The sequence below is a fragment of the Zootoca vivipara genome, chromosome 3 (genome assembly GCF_963506605.1).
Source record: "Zootoca vivipara chromosome 3, rZooViv1.1, whole genome shotgun sequence".
NCBI lineage: Eukaryota > Metazoa > Chordata > Lepidosauria > Squamata > Lacertidae > Zootoca > Zootoca vivipara.
This window is the reverse complement of record NC_083278.1, coordinates 13,988,519-14,007,751: the sequence shown is the minus strand read 5'-3', so window position 1 is coordinate 14,007,751 and position 19,233 is coordinate 13,988,519. Positions and strand designations below refer to the sequence as shown.

At 42.0% G+C, this 19,233-nt stretch overlaps 1 protein-coding gene across 1 annotated transcript in view; it reads right to left on the bottom strand.

Annotated features, from left to right (window-relative positions):
- ISM1 (isthmin 1) overlaps positions 1-19,233 on the bottom strand; it is a 30,039-nt gene that overhangs the window by 3,963 nt on the left and 6,843 nt on the right. The window contains exons 2-4 of the mRNA XM_035110066.2: positions 6,249-6,488; positions 3,631-3,904; positions 2,662-2,805 (exon numbers count right to left, since the gene is read on the bottom strand). Of these exons, the coding sequence (XP_034965957.2) occupies positions 2,662-2,805; positions 3,631-3,904; positions 6,249-6,488 (658 nt within the window). The remainder of the gene's footprint in view (positions 1-2,661; positions 2,806-3,630; positions 3,905-6,248; positions 6,489-19,233) is intronic.

Sequence of the window (19,233 nt, the reverse complement as noted above, 5' to 3'; positions counted from 1 at the left end):
CTGGTGCCATTAAGCACCTTCTGAATGGTTATGTTTCTCTGAACATCACAGCAATAGCCTATAACTGCCAGCGACTGGAAACTTAAGTCGCAAGATCGTTTTTCATTATTTTCGGCTCGCAATGCCAGCAAACGAGTGCTGAGCAGAGGAGTTTTCGACTGCTACGCAAGCAGATTTTTATTTTATTTTTACAAAAAAACCAGGATGTACTACTGGTGTTGCAGGCTGATGAAGACAATGTGACTGACAGACACGGTGGTGCAAATATTTGGGCTATTAATAAATCCAGACCTTAAGAAACCACCCCAACATGAGAGGAACAACAACAACAACAACAACAACAACAACAACAACAACAACAACAATGCCTGCAGATGTTCTCTCAGCTGTGCAGGAACATCTTATCTGGGGCCATGTTTAAATGACCTAACCACACGAGCAGCGAAAGAACCACCTGATTCCACACACACCCTTCATCTCCAGCTGGGACAGGTGGAAGCACCTTATAAACAAAGTTTACATTGTTTGGAAAATGTCTTTGGACAACGAAGGCAATCCTCTGTCTGAAAGATGCTGCTCTGTTGAGCTAGGTGCCTCTATGCCAAGTCAATATTAACAGCACCTTTGAGACCGAGTCTTGCCTTTCTCCCCCTCAAACATGCACCTCACAGATGCAGAGTCCTGGGCTAGTCAATTTAAACTGCACTCTCTAAGGTGGATGACTTTGGACTGCTATTTTCATGCCTCTATTCCTGTCGACAACAGAAAGGGGAGATGCGGGGCGGTGGGCGGATCAAAAAATCAAGGTTGCTATCCCATAAAAAACAATCAAGTGGGGAAAAAATCCCTTAAATAAAGCAAAGATGGCACTTTCTATGTAGCCTAAGACTATGCGCATTCTGCAATGCACATCCTTCAAATTGGCATGTCAGCATTACGCATGACAATTCTGGAGAAGTATCCGCAAATTATCTTTGTAAGTTGAAGACACAGTTATTTGTACAGATGTTTTTCTTATCCTTGAGCTTTCCCTTGCCCGTTGTTCCAGACACATACCCTCCCTACAGGTTATGGAAAGTTTGTTGAGCTAGATACCCAAGAACCCACCATGAAGGCAAAATTCACGGCAGTTTAGTTTCTGCCCTTGACATTTCCAAGTTCTCAGTGGAGCTCTAATGAGGGGAGGGTTCATTCTCTCTGGCAAATCCTTGGGCAATTTCTACTGTGATGTCATGTTCCTTTCAAGGAAACCAACATGGCATAGCTGCCAAGTTATCCCCCTTTTTAAGGGATTTTCCCTTATGCTGAATAGGCTTCCTCGCGAGAAAAGGGAAAACTTGGCAGCTATGCAACATGGCCAGCGGTCAGGCGCCAGGTTGAGACACTCCATGTTGCCCAGGCATTGGGTTATTAATCTGGAACATACTCTGGTATGAATTGGGCCTTTTTTGTGGTTCTCACCATTTAGGGCAGGGGAAGGATCTCTTCTTTTCATAGCATTGTTTGAATTGTGTTTATTGCATCCTGGGTTTTGTTTTGTTTTTGCATCTGGTTTTTAACTGAGAGTTTTTAATGCTGTTTGTAGTTTTATGGATCTGTATGTTGCTCTGATACATTTTATTTGAAATAATAAAGCAATGAAATAATAATAGTTGCATGATGAATGAATATGCTTTTTTTAAAAAAATAGTGCTAATGCTCTCTCCACAAGTTAAGAATTCCCCGAAGATCTCAATGTGTTTTCTAGTTGCACTTTTGCATCTAAATACAGGCCGTGATGGAGGGATGAGTGGGAAATATCAGGGGAGGGTTCCATTGCCTAAGCTAAAGTATAGTTACCAGCATGTTCACATCTGAGTGAAGGGCCTCCCTGACCTCACTAGTGATGTGTGTGCAAGAGTAATTGTTTAGCTAAGGTATCACATCCAAGGCATTAGGCTTTGAACTGTCATAGCTGTCTTGATCATCTCATTTTGCATATTGCTCTCTTTCTTTACGCTTTGAATGCTGGTGTCACTGCAAAAACACCAAAGCATCTTATTCTCTTAGCACTTATCTTTTTAAGCAATACAGTCATACCTCGGTTTAAGTACACCTCGGTTTGAGTATTTTCAGTTTAAGTACTCCGCGGACCTGTCTGGAACGGATTAATCCACTTTCCATTACTTTCAATGGGAAAGTTCGCTTCAGGTTAAGTACGCTTCAGTTTAAGTACTCCACAGACCGCCTGGAACGGATTAATCCGCTTTCCATTACTTTCAGTGGGAAAGTTCGCTTCAGGTTAAGTACAGACTTCCGGAACCAATTGTGTTTGTAAACCGAGGTACCACTGTACAATAATGGTAAATGCAATTAGAACTTCAGAAGGCAGGATACTCTTATTTCCTATAGTACCCCATCTAGTGCATCGTGCAAGAAATGCAGGTCTCTCTTGCCTACATCTCTGTTGGCTCTGCTGAAATATGAGGCACACAGCGTGAACAGTGCTCCTGAAGGCCCTTTAGAGAAGAAAAGCAACTGGCTCTGCCCTGAAGGCACAACAAAGCTGATAATTCCAGATATGGGGTAGCATATCCCATTATTTTAATATGGTGCTTTTCAACAGCAAAGGGTTGCAAGCAGCTGTGCTGTTCAGGTCAAAGCAATTAAGCGGAGCCTAACCTGGACAGTTGGGCCTGTCACATGTCCTCGATTCAGTGGCTGTGCAGGCATAGCCACAGGTTCTGGTGCGCTTCTGATTGCCGTTGCCACAGGTTATACTACAAATAGACCAGGGGCTCCAGTCTCCTTCCCCATCTATGTAATCTGCAAGGGAGGAACAAGAAAAAGCAGGGGAGAACTAGCCGGTAAACAAGAAAACGCTTGATTATAAAAGTAGAAATGGCAAGAAAACAATACATGTTGATATCTGAGGATGGGCTCGGATATTAAGTGGTGTCTTCAACAAAACATTTGCTGCTGTTCACAATGCCAGTCAGCGTTGCCTTTTCTTGGGATACTCTATCCTATTCCTCCCTTCCCCAGTTTTCCATTCCATTCTCATTGAACAGGCTGACTTGATTTGGCTTCCCCACCCTTCCCCACAAAGTTTATGTGCGCGTCTGCAAATTTTGGGGCTCCCTCAAGCTGGCTGATACTTCCCTCTCCTGTGTAAGTGGGTGTGCTTTGGCTACATGATAATCAGAGAAGATCGGTATTAGTGCATAGTATATATTATCTAAATCTCAGGAAATCAGTTAATCTGAAATAACTGAAACACATTTCCTTTTCTCTCTCACCTGTGCACCTGACCTTCCCTTCCCTCTTATTGTCTGTGGTGCCCAGACACTCTCCGTAGTGGTGGGTGCCCTCCCAACACCTGCCTCCCTGTTAGTGCAGCGCCGGGTGGTGGCGAAGTTGTGCAGATGCACAAGACTGGTCCCACTGATGCCCCTGCGTGCCCCCTACCTCATGCCACCCTCCTCCAACCTAGTCCAGGTAAGAAGCAGGAATGCTGGTGTCAGAAGCACCTACTCCTGCCCTCTGTGCCTCTGCCCCACCTCACATTTCCACTGCTGATGGTTCCTCACCTGCAGAGCACTGCCACCAATCTGAGGTGCTACAAACAAGGGATTATGAAGGCTCACTCACCATACTCTGGCTGTTCCTTTGAGTCAAAGGTCCGGTGACTAGGTGCGTGGCTTTCCCACCCACCACCGACGGGGTTCAGGAAGTTGCTGTCTTCGGTTGTGCTATCATACTTGTAATCCTGGTCCCCGCTACTCATGCGGGTGATGGTGGGTGCTGATCTCTGCCACCAGTTCCTCCAGTCTGGTGATGGGACAGGCCAGCTGGGTTTGCTGCCTTCCTTTCGGAGATCCTTCTCTGGTTCAGAGTCTGGCCCGTCAACAACTTCTATTGTCACCTGGATAATTCGATACAGCAGGCAAATAAGCATTCAGGTCTCTACAGCTATGTCCCAAACACCAATCCAAGGAAGGAAGAAAAATATCTTGACATGCCAGTGAAAGGTTTTGTCAAGCCAAGACAAAAGGCAAATGCCACCTGGAACTTGCAAGGGAGGGGGAAAGGATTACAGTCATACCTTGGATCCCAAATGCCTTGAGAGTCTAATGTTTTGGCTCCCGAATGCCGCAAACCTGGATGTGAGTGCTCCGGTTCTTTGGAACCTGAACATCTGACGTGACTTCCACGGCTTCCAATTGGCTGCAGGAGCTTCCTGCAGCCAACTGGAAACTGCGCCTTGGTTTCCGGAATGGATTCCGTTCAACTTCCGAGGTACCAGTTTGTGTGTGTGTGTGTGTGTGCAACAAACAGAAAGGATGTCTGCTGTCTTCTGTCAGACTGGTCCTCAATTAGTGGAAGAAGACTCACAAGTAGATCAGGCCTAGGGAGGTTTGTAGTACTAGCATCACCAATATTGACTTTTTTCTTTGGGTTTCTTTTTAAAGAGGAGTAGAGGCAGAGAGCAAAGGTTCAAAGAAGGACAGAGGTGCCACAAGACACTTTGTTCTTGTTTATGCTGCATAGAATTAACGTGGCTCTGGAAATGTGAGAAACAGTGACTTAAAAAACTGGAGGAAGAGGAGTTTTCACAAAAACAGAAGCAGCGAGGTATCGGAATCCAAGCCCAGGAGCTCCTCACAGTTGGTACACATTTAAATAGGCTGGGAAACCGAAGGGGGGGGGAGAACATCACACAGAAAATAATTTTGGCAGCCAAATTATTGGCTCGACACATGACTTCACTTTGTTTCGAAGGAAAAGAAAGTGAAGCCGTTGCACCCTGAATAGCCTTGCACCGCTGGCATGACCGCATGAGCTGGCATGTGTCAAATCAATGGGCAATCAACAAAAGAGCTTTTCACCAAGAACGAAGAAAATCTCTGATCCCCAAGGAAATATGTTACTGGCTTTTTAAAAAAAGCACCTCATTTTCAAGGACTTCCTGTGAATTCGTTTACTTGAGTGCAGTGGTGCATTTGGCTGCTGATTTGGCAACGGAGTTTTAAAAAAGCATCCGTAGCACAAAAGTAACAGCTGCTTGGGTTACCCTTTTCAAATGTCTCCTTGTCTTGCTAATACTGAAACAATTGCACAAATGGAAAAGGGGCTGAATAAAAATATTTCATTTCTGGGAAAGATTGAGCCAAATAATGCGTAAACAGACAGGCACTGTATTCATTCCAAAAGGCACTAGGTAGAACAAGTCTCAAAATTTTGTTCAAGGCTATTGTCAGTGACTGACTGCTGTCTTGTATTGCAAACATTTTAAAAACAACTTACCCAACTTTCTTGTAAGAAAGCCCAAGGAAGTGTTTATTTTTAAGTGTACACGTCGGGGAAAGGTAGAATAAGTTATACATATCTACTTGAAAATATTCTGTATATGGTTGTATCCCATGTTCGTTATTGTTCTTCTCAGAGTATACCCACTGAAATTAATATACGCAAGTTACTCGTTTTTTTATTTAATTTCAGTGGGTAGAACACAATGGATAGAACTAACATTGCGTGCAACTCATATCAGATTCTGACATTAAACCAGTGACATATACAAAGCGATGTGCCATTTTCAGGCAAACAATTCTGCTCCAAAATATTGCAAATGTTCTGGCTGATGACTTTGGAGGAACTTGCTCAAAGTCTAGTGTTTGTTTCAAGTTATGCGTTTTGTCCCTGTTCCACAGTTCAGTGGTTTATTTCCATTCAAGCTAATGTTTACCCATAAGGTTTTGTTTTCTGGGCTCATTTCAACATTTGAACCAATCCTCTTATACAATATTCTAGGCAAAGCAGGTCCAAACCATTTCAAAGAAGCTACGTGAGTGTTTCAGCACCACACGTTTACTGTTTAATTGCAGTGAAACATCTTCAGTCAGATGAATAAAGTTCCAAAGAACTTGTGCCAGACATCTCCACATTTACTTCAACTTTAAATGCATGACCTTTGTTGCAGGGTTTGCTAAGATACTTTTGCTTTATGTTGATAATATGCTTTATCATATTGACACCAACAATATACCTTTTGAACAGAATAATCCATCTGTTTGAACAGATCAATCAATCCATTTACCAATCACCTCAGCTGTATGATAAATGAAAACCTGGGGGAGGAAAAGCTCCTTTCTTACATTTCTTGTTTTCCATGTGGTTTGTAGGTTTCGTGAATGAAATTGTACCTTTGTTAGACACTGTTTATTCCATGATTCAAGTAAGAGCCTAAATAGGAAAGAAGAGTTTTTTACCTGGATGTTTGGGTTTTGCCCATTGATGTCTGCTTTTGAGAGGTCAGGAAAGTTTGGGAGATCCAGGAGGAATGGCCTGGGCCCATCTCTTTGCAAAGCTGTATGCCCATTCTCTTGCCTGAATCGCTGCTTCGTGAACGATTTGTGCGCTACATGGTGGTCAGGATAATCCTGTCTGTCCTCAGGGTTTAGTGTAAAGCTAGCTTCAGGTGATGGAAGGCCATCTGTGTGGAGGGCATCCTGGGGGCAAGAAGCAAACACCAAGATTACACACAGCAAGTAAGAGAGACGAACAAGAGTTAGCAGAACACAGTGGGCTGGTTTACATGTCACAGTTAAACTTGATAACTATGCTTTAAAGGTGTGCTGGTACACTGGCAAAAATGGTGTTCACTTTGCTTCTCCCCCACTCTAACAATGGTTTGCTCCTGCATTGCCATTTGCCTGAGGCAACCCTAAGCCAGGGGTTGACCAAAGCAGTCTTGAGTTTAGCCCCATGCACAAAACGTTTTGCACATTCACTTTTAAGCCACGCGATTCCCCCTCATTTTATCATCACAACAGCTTTGTCAGGTAGCTTGGGCTGCAAGATAGTAACTGAATTACCCAGTGAGCATTACAACTCAGGGGCTTTTCACACCGACCATTTATAGTGGAATAGTCACTGTTTGATTCGACATTTTTAAGACTTGACTTAAAAATGTTAAGAGAGTGAGTGCTGGGTTTTCCTTTCCATGGTAATAGTGAGCTGTGCCCAAACTGAGAAAAGTTCAGTGGTTACAGTCACACTCCTAAAGTGTCTAGCCATTCAGCATGCTGAAGAGGCCAGCCCTTTTAAATTTATTTATTTTTAATGCCTAGTATCCCAGAACAATGATCTTGTGGAAGTATAGGAAATCGGAAGAGGAACTACACGTCTGGCAAACCTGGTTATTGTCGGCAGCTAACGACTGTTGTCATGGATCAGATGTTGACTTAGTACCATCATCTCTATCTGCCACGACTCTCCTCTGAACCCAGCTCTCAAACCAACAGCTCGTAGTGGTCCAAGGGAAGCAGCATGAGACAGATGTACTGTATTCCAGACTATTGCCGTTGACCCCCCCCCCCTTTCACACAAAGAACCATACAATGCTCGTCCCCATGCCTCACAACTAAAAATATTGAGGATCCATCTTTAAGCAAGTTGGATTCCTTACAGTATAAGAAGCAGCAGATTTCCAAGTACATTATTCTGGAATACTAGCTGGAATATGTATGTTGACGTCATGCAGCAGCAATGTGTCAAAAAATCTGAAAAACCCAGCAACCATTATGCTAAAAATGGAAAGTGTGGAAAGACCCTAAGTGAGGTTTTCAACCTGGATGTCACAGGTCCTAGTCTGAGACCTAGTCTGCAGGGAGTTGTTAACTGCTATATCTAGAAGCTACGAACATGAGTTTGACCAAACTGTGGGAGGCAGTGGAAGACAGGAGTGCCTGGCGTGCTATGGTCCATGGGGTCACGAAGAGTCGGACATGACTAAACGACTAAACAACAACAACACATCTAGATTATCTCCTTTTCAGGTTGACTTCAAGTGGGTCTTCAGTTCTTGCAACATGGTAGAAAAACCCTGCAGTTGCAGCTTTAAAAGCATGCAGCTTCTCAGAGCTGTCTGTAGTTTCCAGCAGGCAGCTGCTCTCTGCTCTTTGCCTCTCCTCCTGCCCACTCCCCCAAATCATTCACCATCTCCTTGCTAAATATATTTGTGGATCCATCACCTGTCAAATGGTGTTTCCCTTAGTGTGTTGAAAGCATTTTGTCGATATGGCTCACAAAAAACAAGGATTTCACCAGAGATTCAGAGGCCAAAAAGCATCTTGTGCTTAAACAGATTGCCTCTCCCAGGATGAACCTTGCCTTTTCAAATATAACACTTGTCCACTGCGTCCTCCTGGGGCTTTAACTTCAAACTGTAACAGAAAGGTGTTATATTTGAAAAAAGCAGGGTCATCTGGGGAGAGGCAATCTATTTAAACAAAAGATGTTTGGGGTGCTTGTTTATAGAAGCAAATGCCCTGAGTGTCAAGGGAATTGCACCTGTGGGCTCTTTCCTTCATTTGTGAAAGTGTCCATGGCATTTGCCAGAGTTCAACTCAGAAACAATTTTTGTCGGCTTAGTAATGCTCACCTCAAAAGGAGATGTGAGCATTCAAAGCCCCAAATTCTTCTCTGGTTGCTGTATGTCAATCGTATGTTGTCAACTGCAAGTTGGTTTTCACTTTACTGTACAGTACATGGCAAAGGTGCTGAAAGTACATTTGTTGGACCTTCCTGGTATGTTCCCTCCATGTGTGCCTACATAAAGCATGTTTCCATCTCAGTGTTTGCTGCTCCAAACACCCAGTTTATGCTACAAGCACCCTTGTTACGTAGAATGAATCATAGAATCATAGAATTGGAAGAGACCACAAGGGCCATCCAGTCCCACCCCCTGCCAAGCAGGAAACACCATCAAAGCATTCTTGACATATGGCTGTCAAGCCTCTGCTTAAAGACCTCCAAAGAAGAAGAATCAGCATTTAGCGTTTTGAATGATACAGTCTGGAATACCCTATGCCAAAGGATAAATGGACATAAATCTGACATCAGGAATCACAAGACAGAGAAACCAGTAAGAGAACACTTCAGTCTCCCAGGACATTCTATACAAGATCTCAAAGTAGCTGTCTTATTACAGAAAAAATTCAGAAACAGACTGGAAAGAGAAGTTGCTCAATTGCAACTTAATACCAAACTTAAAATCATGGAGAGACCTGGTCTGAATAGAGACATTGGATTCTTATATCATTATACATGTCAAAGCTATTTTTAGCCATCTCACCCCTTGCTTTTTCCTGTAAGACCAATTGCAGTCGTTAACAGTCGTCAACAGGTTTAGCACACCTACCAGCCATTCACCCATTCCCACCACCCTTCTGAGTAATACCCCTCCCCACCCTCTCACTATATACAGTATAAGGGTCTGGTGATTTCTGTTTCAGTGTATCTGAAGAAGTGTGCATGCACACGAAAGATCATACCAATGACAAACTTAGTTGGTCTCTTGGGTGCTACTGAAGGAATTTCTTTTTATTTTGTTTCGAATCTGGAATATGTAAAGTGTGGGAACTACCAGGAATGCTAATGGTTATTCAGAATAATTTCTGAGAACAAAACAACATTGTCTTTAATAAGCATCTGACTATTTAAGGCCTAGAATTAGCTGGACAGTGAAACCAATAACATGCCTAGTTCTCAAAGTGTTGCTGGCACTAAACTACAGTATCTGAACCGGTTAGTGTTTTCTTGTATGCTATGTGGGCCTAGGCTGGTGGGTTTGAAAAGGCCTGTGGGGGTGAAAGAAACGTCTTGATGCCTTTTATGTAACTAGTAAAACACCTAGTGTACAATTCAAGTTTCCACAGCACCTGGTTTATAATTAAAAATGATAAACGCAAGAGACTCCAGGCTGAAATTGTACAAAAACTGTATGGCAGACGCCACACAATCTCTTCCTGCAAGAAGCAAGGAAGCATGCAGAAATAAAGTTCTGCTAAACGTTAGAAGCCTCCCTCTTTGAAACTAATGAATGCGGCTTCATTTCGACATTGTTCAAGCCCTAATACTCCTCTCAGCCTATGCGCTATTGTTACAACATCAAAGACCCACTGCTGGCTCAGATACAGTCAATATGAAAAGAGATGGCCCCCTAAATTTACTGCTTGACTGCGTTCTCTTTTAAACGGATAGCACCGTGGTCCTCTTTCAAAGAGGTATCGCAGACATAGATCTTCTTTATAGGACATCATGTACAATAAAGCAGAGCTATAACTTTGTAAAAAAAGAGAAAGAAAGAAACTAACAACATGAAGCACCTTTAAAGAATCCCCATGAGGTGAACATTCCTTATAGAAATATCTCTGTGGTTACCAGTTTTTAAAATGCTTGGTACAGTCTGGCCATAGTTCAAAGCTCTTTGATGATGTATCATTGTTTAACTAACTAACTGAATTATATTTTAGCTAGGCTATAACTTCACATGTTTTATGCTCTGAAAATTATATATATTTAGCCCCAAACATTAGGAATGAAGCAAAATGGCAATACTTATTGCTGGGTTCCTCACCATAAATCTACCCAATGCAGAAAAAGATTTCTCCCTCCCCCCAACATGAATGCTTCATTGAGACTTATCTAATTGAACTAAAAAATAATAAATGGGGCGGGGGGATCCACAGCTCTATTAAAACTATTTTGTTCCCAGTCTTGAGCAGTGGATGATTTGAAGGCTACTTGGTTCAAATAAAGCCTAAGATCAGTTACACATTATGCTGCCAGAACCCAAATCTCCATTCACGATGGGAAATGTAATCCATCCTTGTTACAGAGCTATTTTAGCATTTGCAGATGCTACAGCAATGTTAAAAACGGGGCTATAACATGCTTCAAGGGCCATGGAAGAGGCACATGCAGGAACAGGAAAGCCAAGAAAAACAGGAAGAGAGTCCCGCTCACTTCCATTAGCACCATGGGGTGTAGGCAACTGTGCTGGTTCACTTGGGAAAAATATTAATCTAAAAATCACGGTCGGGCAATACCTCCATGAGGCCCAACTAAAATGGCACAAGGCAAGTGAGTAAGCTTTCATCTTCTCCAGAGCTCTTCCTTAAGCTGGATGTTATGCAAAGCGGGATGTGGGGGAGATGGAAGAGCAATGGAGATATTACATCGCCATGACGTAAGAGTGAAGACAGGTGTAGCCTTTCCAGGTGAGGTGGACGTGGCTTTGCTGCCCTGTAGGCAAGTGCATTTGAGTGCAGTAAATGGTACGGAAGGCACCACACTTAAGAGTGCCCGAGACAAATGAGACACACACTACAGTATGATGTCTCTCGCCACCCTTGGGAAGAAAAGCTTGAGAAGAAAACCAACCAACCAAAAATCCTGAGAGAGCACCACTGGGAGGCTTGGTCAAAAGAATTCAGGTGCTTAAAATGAGATTTTTTGTGGGTTTTTTTTTTTTGCTTCCTTATAGAAACTAATCTTCTGCCCTGAGCCAGATTTCATAGAATTCCTTCAATTTTAGTTTGTAGTAATTTGTGTCTCAACAGCAGGATCATCCACTAGACATTGGAACTGGCACATAGGCAGCCAATTAAGCCCTAGATCTCCTACGGCCAGACTGACTTGCTCAATAGAAATGGTAGCCTTGTTGTTCTAAAAATCACATAATCTGAAGAAGCTAATTTTCGCCCAGGATAAAGATGATTGTCCACAAGCTCATATCCCCTATTAGGCTATTAGCATTTACAGAAGCACTACAATAACACCATACCAATTTATACAATAATGTATGGGAATAGCGAATATTGCTCTTTTGTGTGTGTGTATATTTTCATTTTTATATGTATCGTTGTGTTTTGTTTTTTCTCCTTCTCATTTTTCCTTCCTTCCCCCCTGTATCACTTTATTTCTTTTAACTGAAATCATCTTAATAAAATATAAATATTTTTTTTATTACAAAACTTTATTATGTACAATCGATACAATAAAATGAGTAATACATCTCTAATGAATACATTGTTCTTATTCCGTTCTCACCCAATAATATCCCCTTGAATCCCTCCCCCCCCTAACCCACCCATTGACTTCACAACCGTGTCTAAACTCGTCCCACTATTCCTTTTGGTTGTTCTGCATACCTTACTCTTCGGTTTTATGATATTACATAATTTCTTTTAAACTTTCTTTATATCCTTATTTGCTAACTTTAGTTGTTGAGGAGCCCTTTAAATATCCAAAAAATTGTATGGAATTTCTAACTTTTTTTGTAAGTAATTTAGGAATGGTTTCCAATTGCTTTTTGATTCTTTATTTTTTTTACTACTAAAAAAAATATTTTTAAAAGTTTATATCCCTAACCTGCAGGGGTGGCAGTCTAGTGGCAAACAAATGTGAGAAAGAGAGTGGGCTGCACAACTGAGTTTCACGATTCAGTTTTAGAAGTGGGTTCCAATCTAAAAAGGACTTGTGATATTGTGATGCCCTTGAAACAATGTGCTGCTTGCACTAGTCAAAGTGCAATACTTTCCCAGTCAGAGCCAAATGTAGTCTTCAGAGAGGATATACATTGGCTCCAGAACAGAAGTGAACTGCAATTAATATGTGTAGCACATACTGCAGGAGCCCTCGCAAAACCTCTCCTGCTAAGACAGGAATTTACAAATACAAGTGGGGTGGGGGTTGTTTCTTTGGTAGGAAGACAGAGCTCAAACACAGATCCCCTCCAAATCTCCATCTATCGTTACAGTATTCAAATGCCACCCTAAGAGTTAAGCATTGATACCAGTAGCAAATAATACATGTAATGTCTAAACAAGATTTCCACATGCCTTTCACATTCATGCAGCCCAAATAGCTTTAAAAGCATCTCCAAGTACAGTAAAACAATATGGGGCATCCATTTATCTAGCTGGTTCATATTTTGTTGGGAGGAAGAGAATTTTGTGAAGCAACATCCAATGATATTCGTAGACATGAGTTTGAGCAAGGCATGCTTGGCTTAGCTGACACATGAAAGAACTCCAGGAAAGGAAATCTTCTAATTCTTCAGCACATGCAAAATAGCTGCAGATTTACAGCAGGTGAAACCCACAAACAGGAAATACCCAAAATACCACCTGGGTTTTGAGTCAGCTCCAATATTTGCTTCCAGGCAACTCAATATGAAAAAGAGGAAAGAGCTTGTTTATTTATAAGAATATTTCTAAAACACCAAATCAAGGCGGTATACAATAACACCATTAAATTACGTGTTCTCTGCACACATACCCCACACAATTCCACCCATGGCTTCCATTCCCGAGGTTCGTGAGAAGCAGTTTCTGTTTTAATGTTGTTCTCAACAAAATCCACACAGGGGAACACCCTATGGAACTTACCTACTGGGTAGGAGTGCCATTAATTTTCACATGCTACTACTAATTACTAATATATGTAGCTGCTTACTAATTAAGCAGCTACATATATTAGCAATTTTGTTAAATGCTGTTAATACTAAACACTGAAAGTAACCTATTGTCGCTTCATTCCAAGGAGGGCTAATTACTGTACCAAGGAAAGGATGCAAATGAAGAACATTCTCCATCCTCAGAAAGCTGCCCGACAGTTTATGACTGCTATTCTCCAAGATACAACTTATCTACCTGCAGGGATGAAATACTTTCCTTAATCTCTTGCAAATTGTCCCTCCCTTGGAAGTGTATCATTGCAGCCTTAGCCTATGTGAAATGAAAGCTGGATATATACAGGGAAAGAAGAACAGGAAGAGGCCCCTGCAAACAGTCCTAAAAAACAAAAGTGCTCTTTGTTTTAAAATATAATGTGCTTAGACCCTATTTTACAAAATGCCAAAACCCACAAAACAACAACTTTAAATGTTACCAGAAGATAGTCTGCATGTAGTTATGCATAAATGAAAAATTACCCATCAGCATTGCACAAAACTGCCAGTAGGGTAGAATAAACTTCCCAAAAGTGTTATTAGTCATCTGCCGTTTCTGAGATGTTTATACCTGAAATTGAAGTTGGGCTGTCATTTTCTGACTTCTTGGTCCCATACTTCTTCTTCTTCTTGTAAGCATCACTGGGCATGTTTGTGCTAGAGAGACTTTTTTTAGGATTAATCATGACATTCCTGCATTGTTTGGCAGATCTTTGTGCCCTTGTTCCAAAGAAGCAGTCCGCTTGTTCTTCGAAGAGAACGGCATCATGACACGACTTAGATCAGAAGTTTTAAAGACATTGTACCTTCGTAAAACTCCTTTTGCGTCACCAAATAGTCTGCTGAGAGACTCCTGCAAGTTCACTGCAGAACTCATCTATTGGAGAAGATCCTGGGAGAACCTGCCATTGCCCAGGTTAACAGGAAGCCCGCTGCCCTGCATTGCATGTATGGATGGGCAGTGGCAAGCAAGCTGACTTTAAGGATCCCTTGGCAAGCTTCCAAGGAACCTCCAGCTTCTCCTGCATGCAGCTCAAAAGCCACAGGTTTATATAAAATGGCCATAACTAAGAGTAGCTTCAGAAGTTACTGAAGAAAAGGTACCGGCAGGATGAATAGTCAATTCCCCATCCAGCTCACGGTGCTTCTTATAGCTTATTCTGCCTGTAGATGTGGATACAGTGATTGTACAATCAGCTAGTGGATATTCACCACCAACACCTATGTCTGCTATAAGGCACTGAGAAAATGCACAGGAGTGCGCAACCGTTAGATTTTGGCATCAGAAGACGGGACCTCTTTTATAAAAAAAAGATCTAGATGCTTCAGGCATGTAATAAATATTTTACATCATTAGAGTCTGCTCTAAATACCTCAAGGAACAGACTTCCAAAGCACGTCTCAGCTGATGAATTTCAAATGTTTGCAATCCATTGTCTTAATGGAAAACACAAGGAAGCGTGGCGAGATCGTTCCTTTGTGTTTCATGGAAACTGGCATGCCTCTGACTCTTCTGCTCTGGTGAGCCAGGTGGCCTTGGGTGAAGTGGCCTGGCCTGAATGGTTTCCTGCAGTAGAAAATATCCGAGCTCTCAGAGACTAATAGGCTGATCATCTTGGCTCAATACATCTGAGAAGGATAATGGTGAAGGTAAGGAAGAAGTAGACTAAGACTAATCTGATTGAAGCAACACGAATAGAAGTTCTAGCATCCATTAGATTCAGCAAAGAAGTCCCATTCCTTTGGTTGGAGAACTGCAGTGCAAAATTCAGAGAAGTGCAAATTTCCAAGGGTGGGTGGGTTTTGGTTTGCATATTGTTTCACAAAGTGCAAATTAGGTAGATTCACCTTGAAATGAAAACTGAATCAAATTTCTCTCCAAACCTTCTAGAGATACACCAGTGGTGAAACCCTGCTGTGGTTCAAAAGTCATATCACGTTGCAATGGTTTCCCCCTGAGTGAGTATTATGTTTAAACCATTCCTCCCCAGAACTCTTTTGCTCCTTGAAAATAAAGGGCAAATTCTTATTAGAAACAACCACCCTTTGGTTAAGCAGATATTGCTCATTAGGAAGAAGTCAGGCATGCTGAACAACAGTTATAAACTGCGATTGCAAACCAGCAGGAAGTCTCAGGAATGGCTCCTGTTTCCTGCCCCACCGACAAATTCTCCTCTATTCCATCACCAACTTTAAATGAGGTTGCGTTACCTAGGTCCCTCTTAACCAGGTCATGCAAACACACTTCAGACTCTTCTGTCAAGCTCTAAGTCAGTGATAACCATGGTTCCTTCTGATGAAGGTGCCATAATAAATCACAGTTGAGTGTTAGAAGGGAAGGGAAGGGAGGCAGAGGGAGGAACTCATGCTGGAGTGGTGAAGGACTGCCGAGGAACATGCGCCTATTCTGAAGGACTAGATAAAAATATGTATAGTTTTATTCTTTGTAGATGCAGAAAAACACTTGCATTCCTAAGGGACTTGAAAGTATCAGTCAAAACCTGCGACATAATATAGTGGAATCTTGGTTGTCGAACGTAATCCATTCCGGAAGACTGCTCGACTTCTGAAACGTTTGACAACCAAGGCACAATTGCTGGTCAGCAAAATCCATTGAAAAAATGCGCCTTGGAAGCCATTCGACTTCTGAGGCGCGTTCGAAAACAGAAGCATTCACTTCCGGGTTGTTGGCGTTCAACGTTCAACTTCCGAAGCATTTGACAACCAAGGTTCCACTGTACTTTTATTTACTTTAAAGACATAGTAGTGACAGTGGATACCTTTTAAAAATAAATAAATATTCAGCCTGCATCTCTTTAAAGAACAGGGCTTGAAAGAGGATGCGCTGTCACTGATATCCGTTTTACTAGTCAAAATGCAGAACTCTAGACCAGCAACAGTAACCAAAAGCAGACAGGAACCTTGAGAATCAGAACTTTTCATCAAATGAAAGTGGTTTTCCCTCAGTTATTTGTTTAAAAGGATGAAAATGTAGCCAACTGCTTACGTGCACAAGGTCTGGTTCTTCTCCACACCATCCATGTATGCATATATCTGCACACATTTGGATGTACATGCACCTATCATCTCCTCCTCTTGTTGTAACTGTTCCAAACCAAGGGGAGCACTTCCGTGCTCCTGTGTCCTCGATCAATTTGCTTTCTCTTTTCTGCACCGTTTCCAGCTCAACCAATACTCTTTTTGAGGTGTGGCAGTCAGAACTACACATGGTATTTCAAGGGCAGATGTGACAAAGATTCACAGAGAGGTATTAAAATGTTGGCATTTTCATTTTCAATGAGCTATCCACCCTAACCCAAGACTTCTTTCCTGGATAGTCACTACCGCTTCAGATCCCATTCATGTAAATAAACTCTGTACAAATAAATTAATGCAATTATCTCCAATATAACTGCCTGCATCCAGAGGATTAGTTAGAAAAAGGAGAGGAAATATTTAACAAGCATTTTTCTCCTAGCTGGCAATAACAACCGCAAATCCTGTTTTAGATTTTAGGCTCCACGCTGTCTTTATGTCTACATTAATACTGATTTTAGCCGAATTCTCCTTATACGAGAGTGTTTGGCAATTTTGCCTTCTGTGCCTTTATCTTAGGAATTCTGCATTTGATAATTCATTTTTATTTATTTTTAAGATTTATTCTGTTCATATCCCACCCTTCTTCCCAAAGGAGCCCAGGGCGCCAAACACTTCTGTGATAAAAGAATACAATTACAGTTAAACATTTTAAAATCATTTTTAAAAATGTTAAAAACGGCTAAACAGTTAAACACAATTTTTTAAACAACAGCAATCCAGACGTAATCAAATTAAGCATCTAGATAGGTCTCCTGAAAGTGACAAATCTGCAGCAGGAGTCCTGTACAGGGATTAAAAAAAAGAATAAAAAAAGGGTAAAGGACCCCTGACAGTTAAGTCCAGTCGCAAACGACTCTGGGGTTGCAGTGCTCATCTCGCTTTACTGGCCGAGGGAGCCAACTTTTGTCCGCAGACAGTTTTTCCGGGTCATGTGGCCAGCATTAATAAGCCGCTTCTGGAAAAACCAGAGCAGCACATGGAAACACTGTTTACCTTCCTGCTGGTACCTATTTATCTACTTGCACTTGACGTGCTTTCGAACTGCTAGGTTGGCAGGAGCTGGGACCGAACAACGGGAGCTCACCCAGTCACGGGGATTCGAACCGCCGCCCTTCCAATCGGCAAGTCCAAGACTCTGTGGTTTAGACCACAGCGCCACCCACATCCCATGTACAGGGATATTATCTGCTTAATGTCAACAAGCAGGAAGTTCCAAAGCACACACTAAAGGAATGACTCCTTACAAACTTGTAAGAAGCTCTGTGCGGCATGCAACTTCCACAGACTGAAGTGACTGAATCAGCACATATATATATATAAGGACTCCATACTGTCCCAATTCCTGGGATTAAAATGGAGACTTGGAATTCCAGAACAGAACGCCCACTCATTCATCTGTCATTTGTGTGTCAGAATGCATCACCGGAGAACGAGCGAGGACATTTTTGTCCCTGGAATTCCAAACAGGGTGTGAGAGAACAAAATGTAGTAACAATTTATGCCAGGGTAGACTGGGGTTGCCAGATATCCTTTAAAAAAAAAGACAGGAATTCCTCAGTTATTGGTCATCGGGTGAGACTTTTGGGTGAGTCACCAGGACTGGCAGCTGTGGGTACTAGAGGCAAAATAGCAAAGATGCTTTGCAGGAGTTTCAGATGGGCCTCCAAAGTAGGTCAAAGTTTTGTTGGTATTCACTGCCCGAGCTGGTTTAAGAGTAAAACTGCCCACCACACAAACCAGAATCAAAGCAGCTTTTAAAAACATGTATATATAACTTGCACAAAAAGACATCTGGCTTTTCTAGCAGCAAAGTGGCAAATAAGAACTGCGGAAATGCCCATTTAGTGTTGGCTAAGAAGTTTTTTTAAAAAATAAATAAATGCCTCCCATGATTTCTCAAGGGTACACTTTGTGTGTGTTTCTACTTCATTGCTCTCTAGTCTCATTGCTTATTTACTTGGCTACCTGATGTTTGAATTTGGCCACAATGGGCAAGTGGTGAGGGCAGGGAGAGGAAAGGGGACAGGCTGCCACAGTGAGCACCCTCAAGCAGGGTGATAGGGTGCTCTCTAATAGACCCATTGTTCACAACCCAACTCAATGGGTGGAGAGGGGGGGGCATCCTTTGGGTCCCGTAGGTTTCACCCTTCCCAATGCTAGACAGTATGGTCACCTTTACAGCCGTATTTTCTCCATAATTTGTGTTTCCATCATCATCATCACTATTTCCTACGTTAAATCGTAACAATACAAATGAGAGTTCTGACACTTTTAACATCTCTCTATTTTTCTTCCAGTGCTCAAAAGAAGCCTGCCATGGGTGTGTTACACTCAAAGTCATAAACCATGTCAGACTTATATTCCCCAGACGAAGAGAAAAGCACAAATATCTGCTCCTAGTATCCTCTTAATCTTCCTCTGTTGTGTAACGAGTAGCCTCTCTAATAATAATAATAATAATAATAATAATAATAATAATAATAATAATATATTTATACCCCACCCATCTGGCTGGGTTTCCCCAGCCACTCTGGGTGGTTCCCAACAGAATATTAAATACACAATAAAACATCAAACATTAAAAACTTCCCTAAACAGGGCTGCCTTCAGATGTTTTCTACAAGTCAGATAGTTGTTTATTTCCTTGACATCTGATGGAGGGGGGTGGGCGGGTTCCACCGGGCAGGTGCCACTACTGAGATTAACAATACTGATCCTATCTTTTCCTGCCTTTCTATTCCGACAACAGAGTGAGGCATCTCCAGTTCTCACACTGGGATGGATTATAAAAAAGATTTACTAGGGGTCATATTCTAGGAGTAGCCTCCTGGGATTCAGATTATCAAGGTCCCCTCACC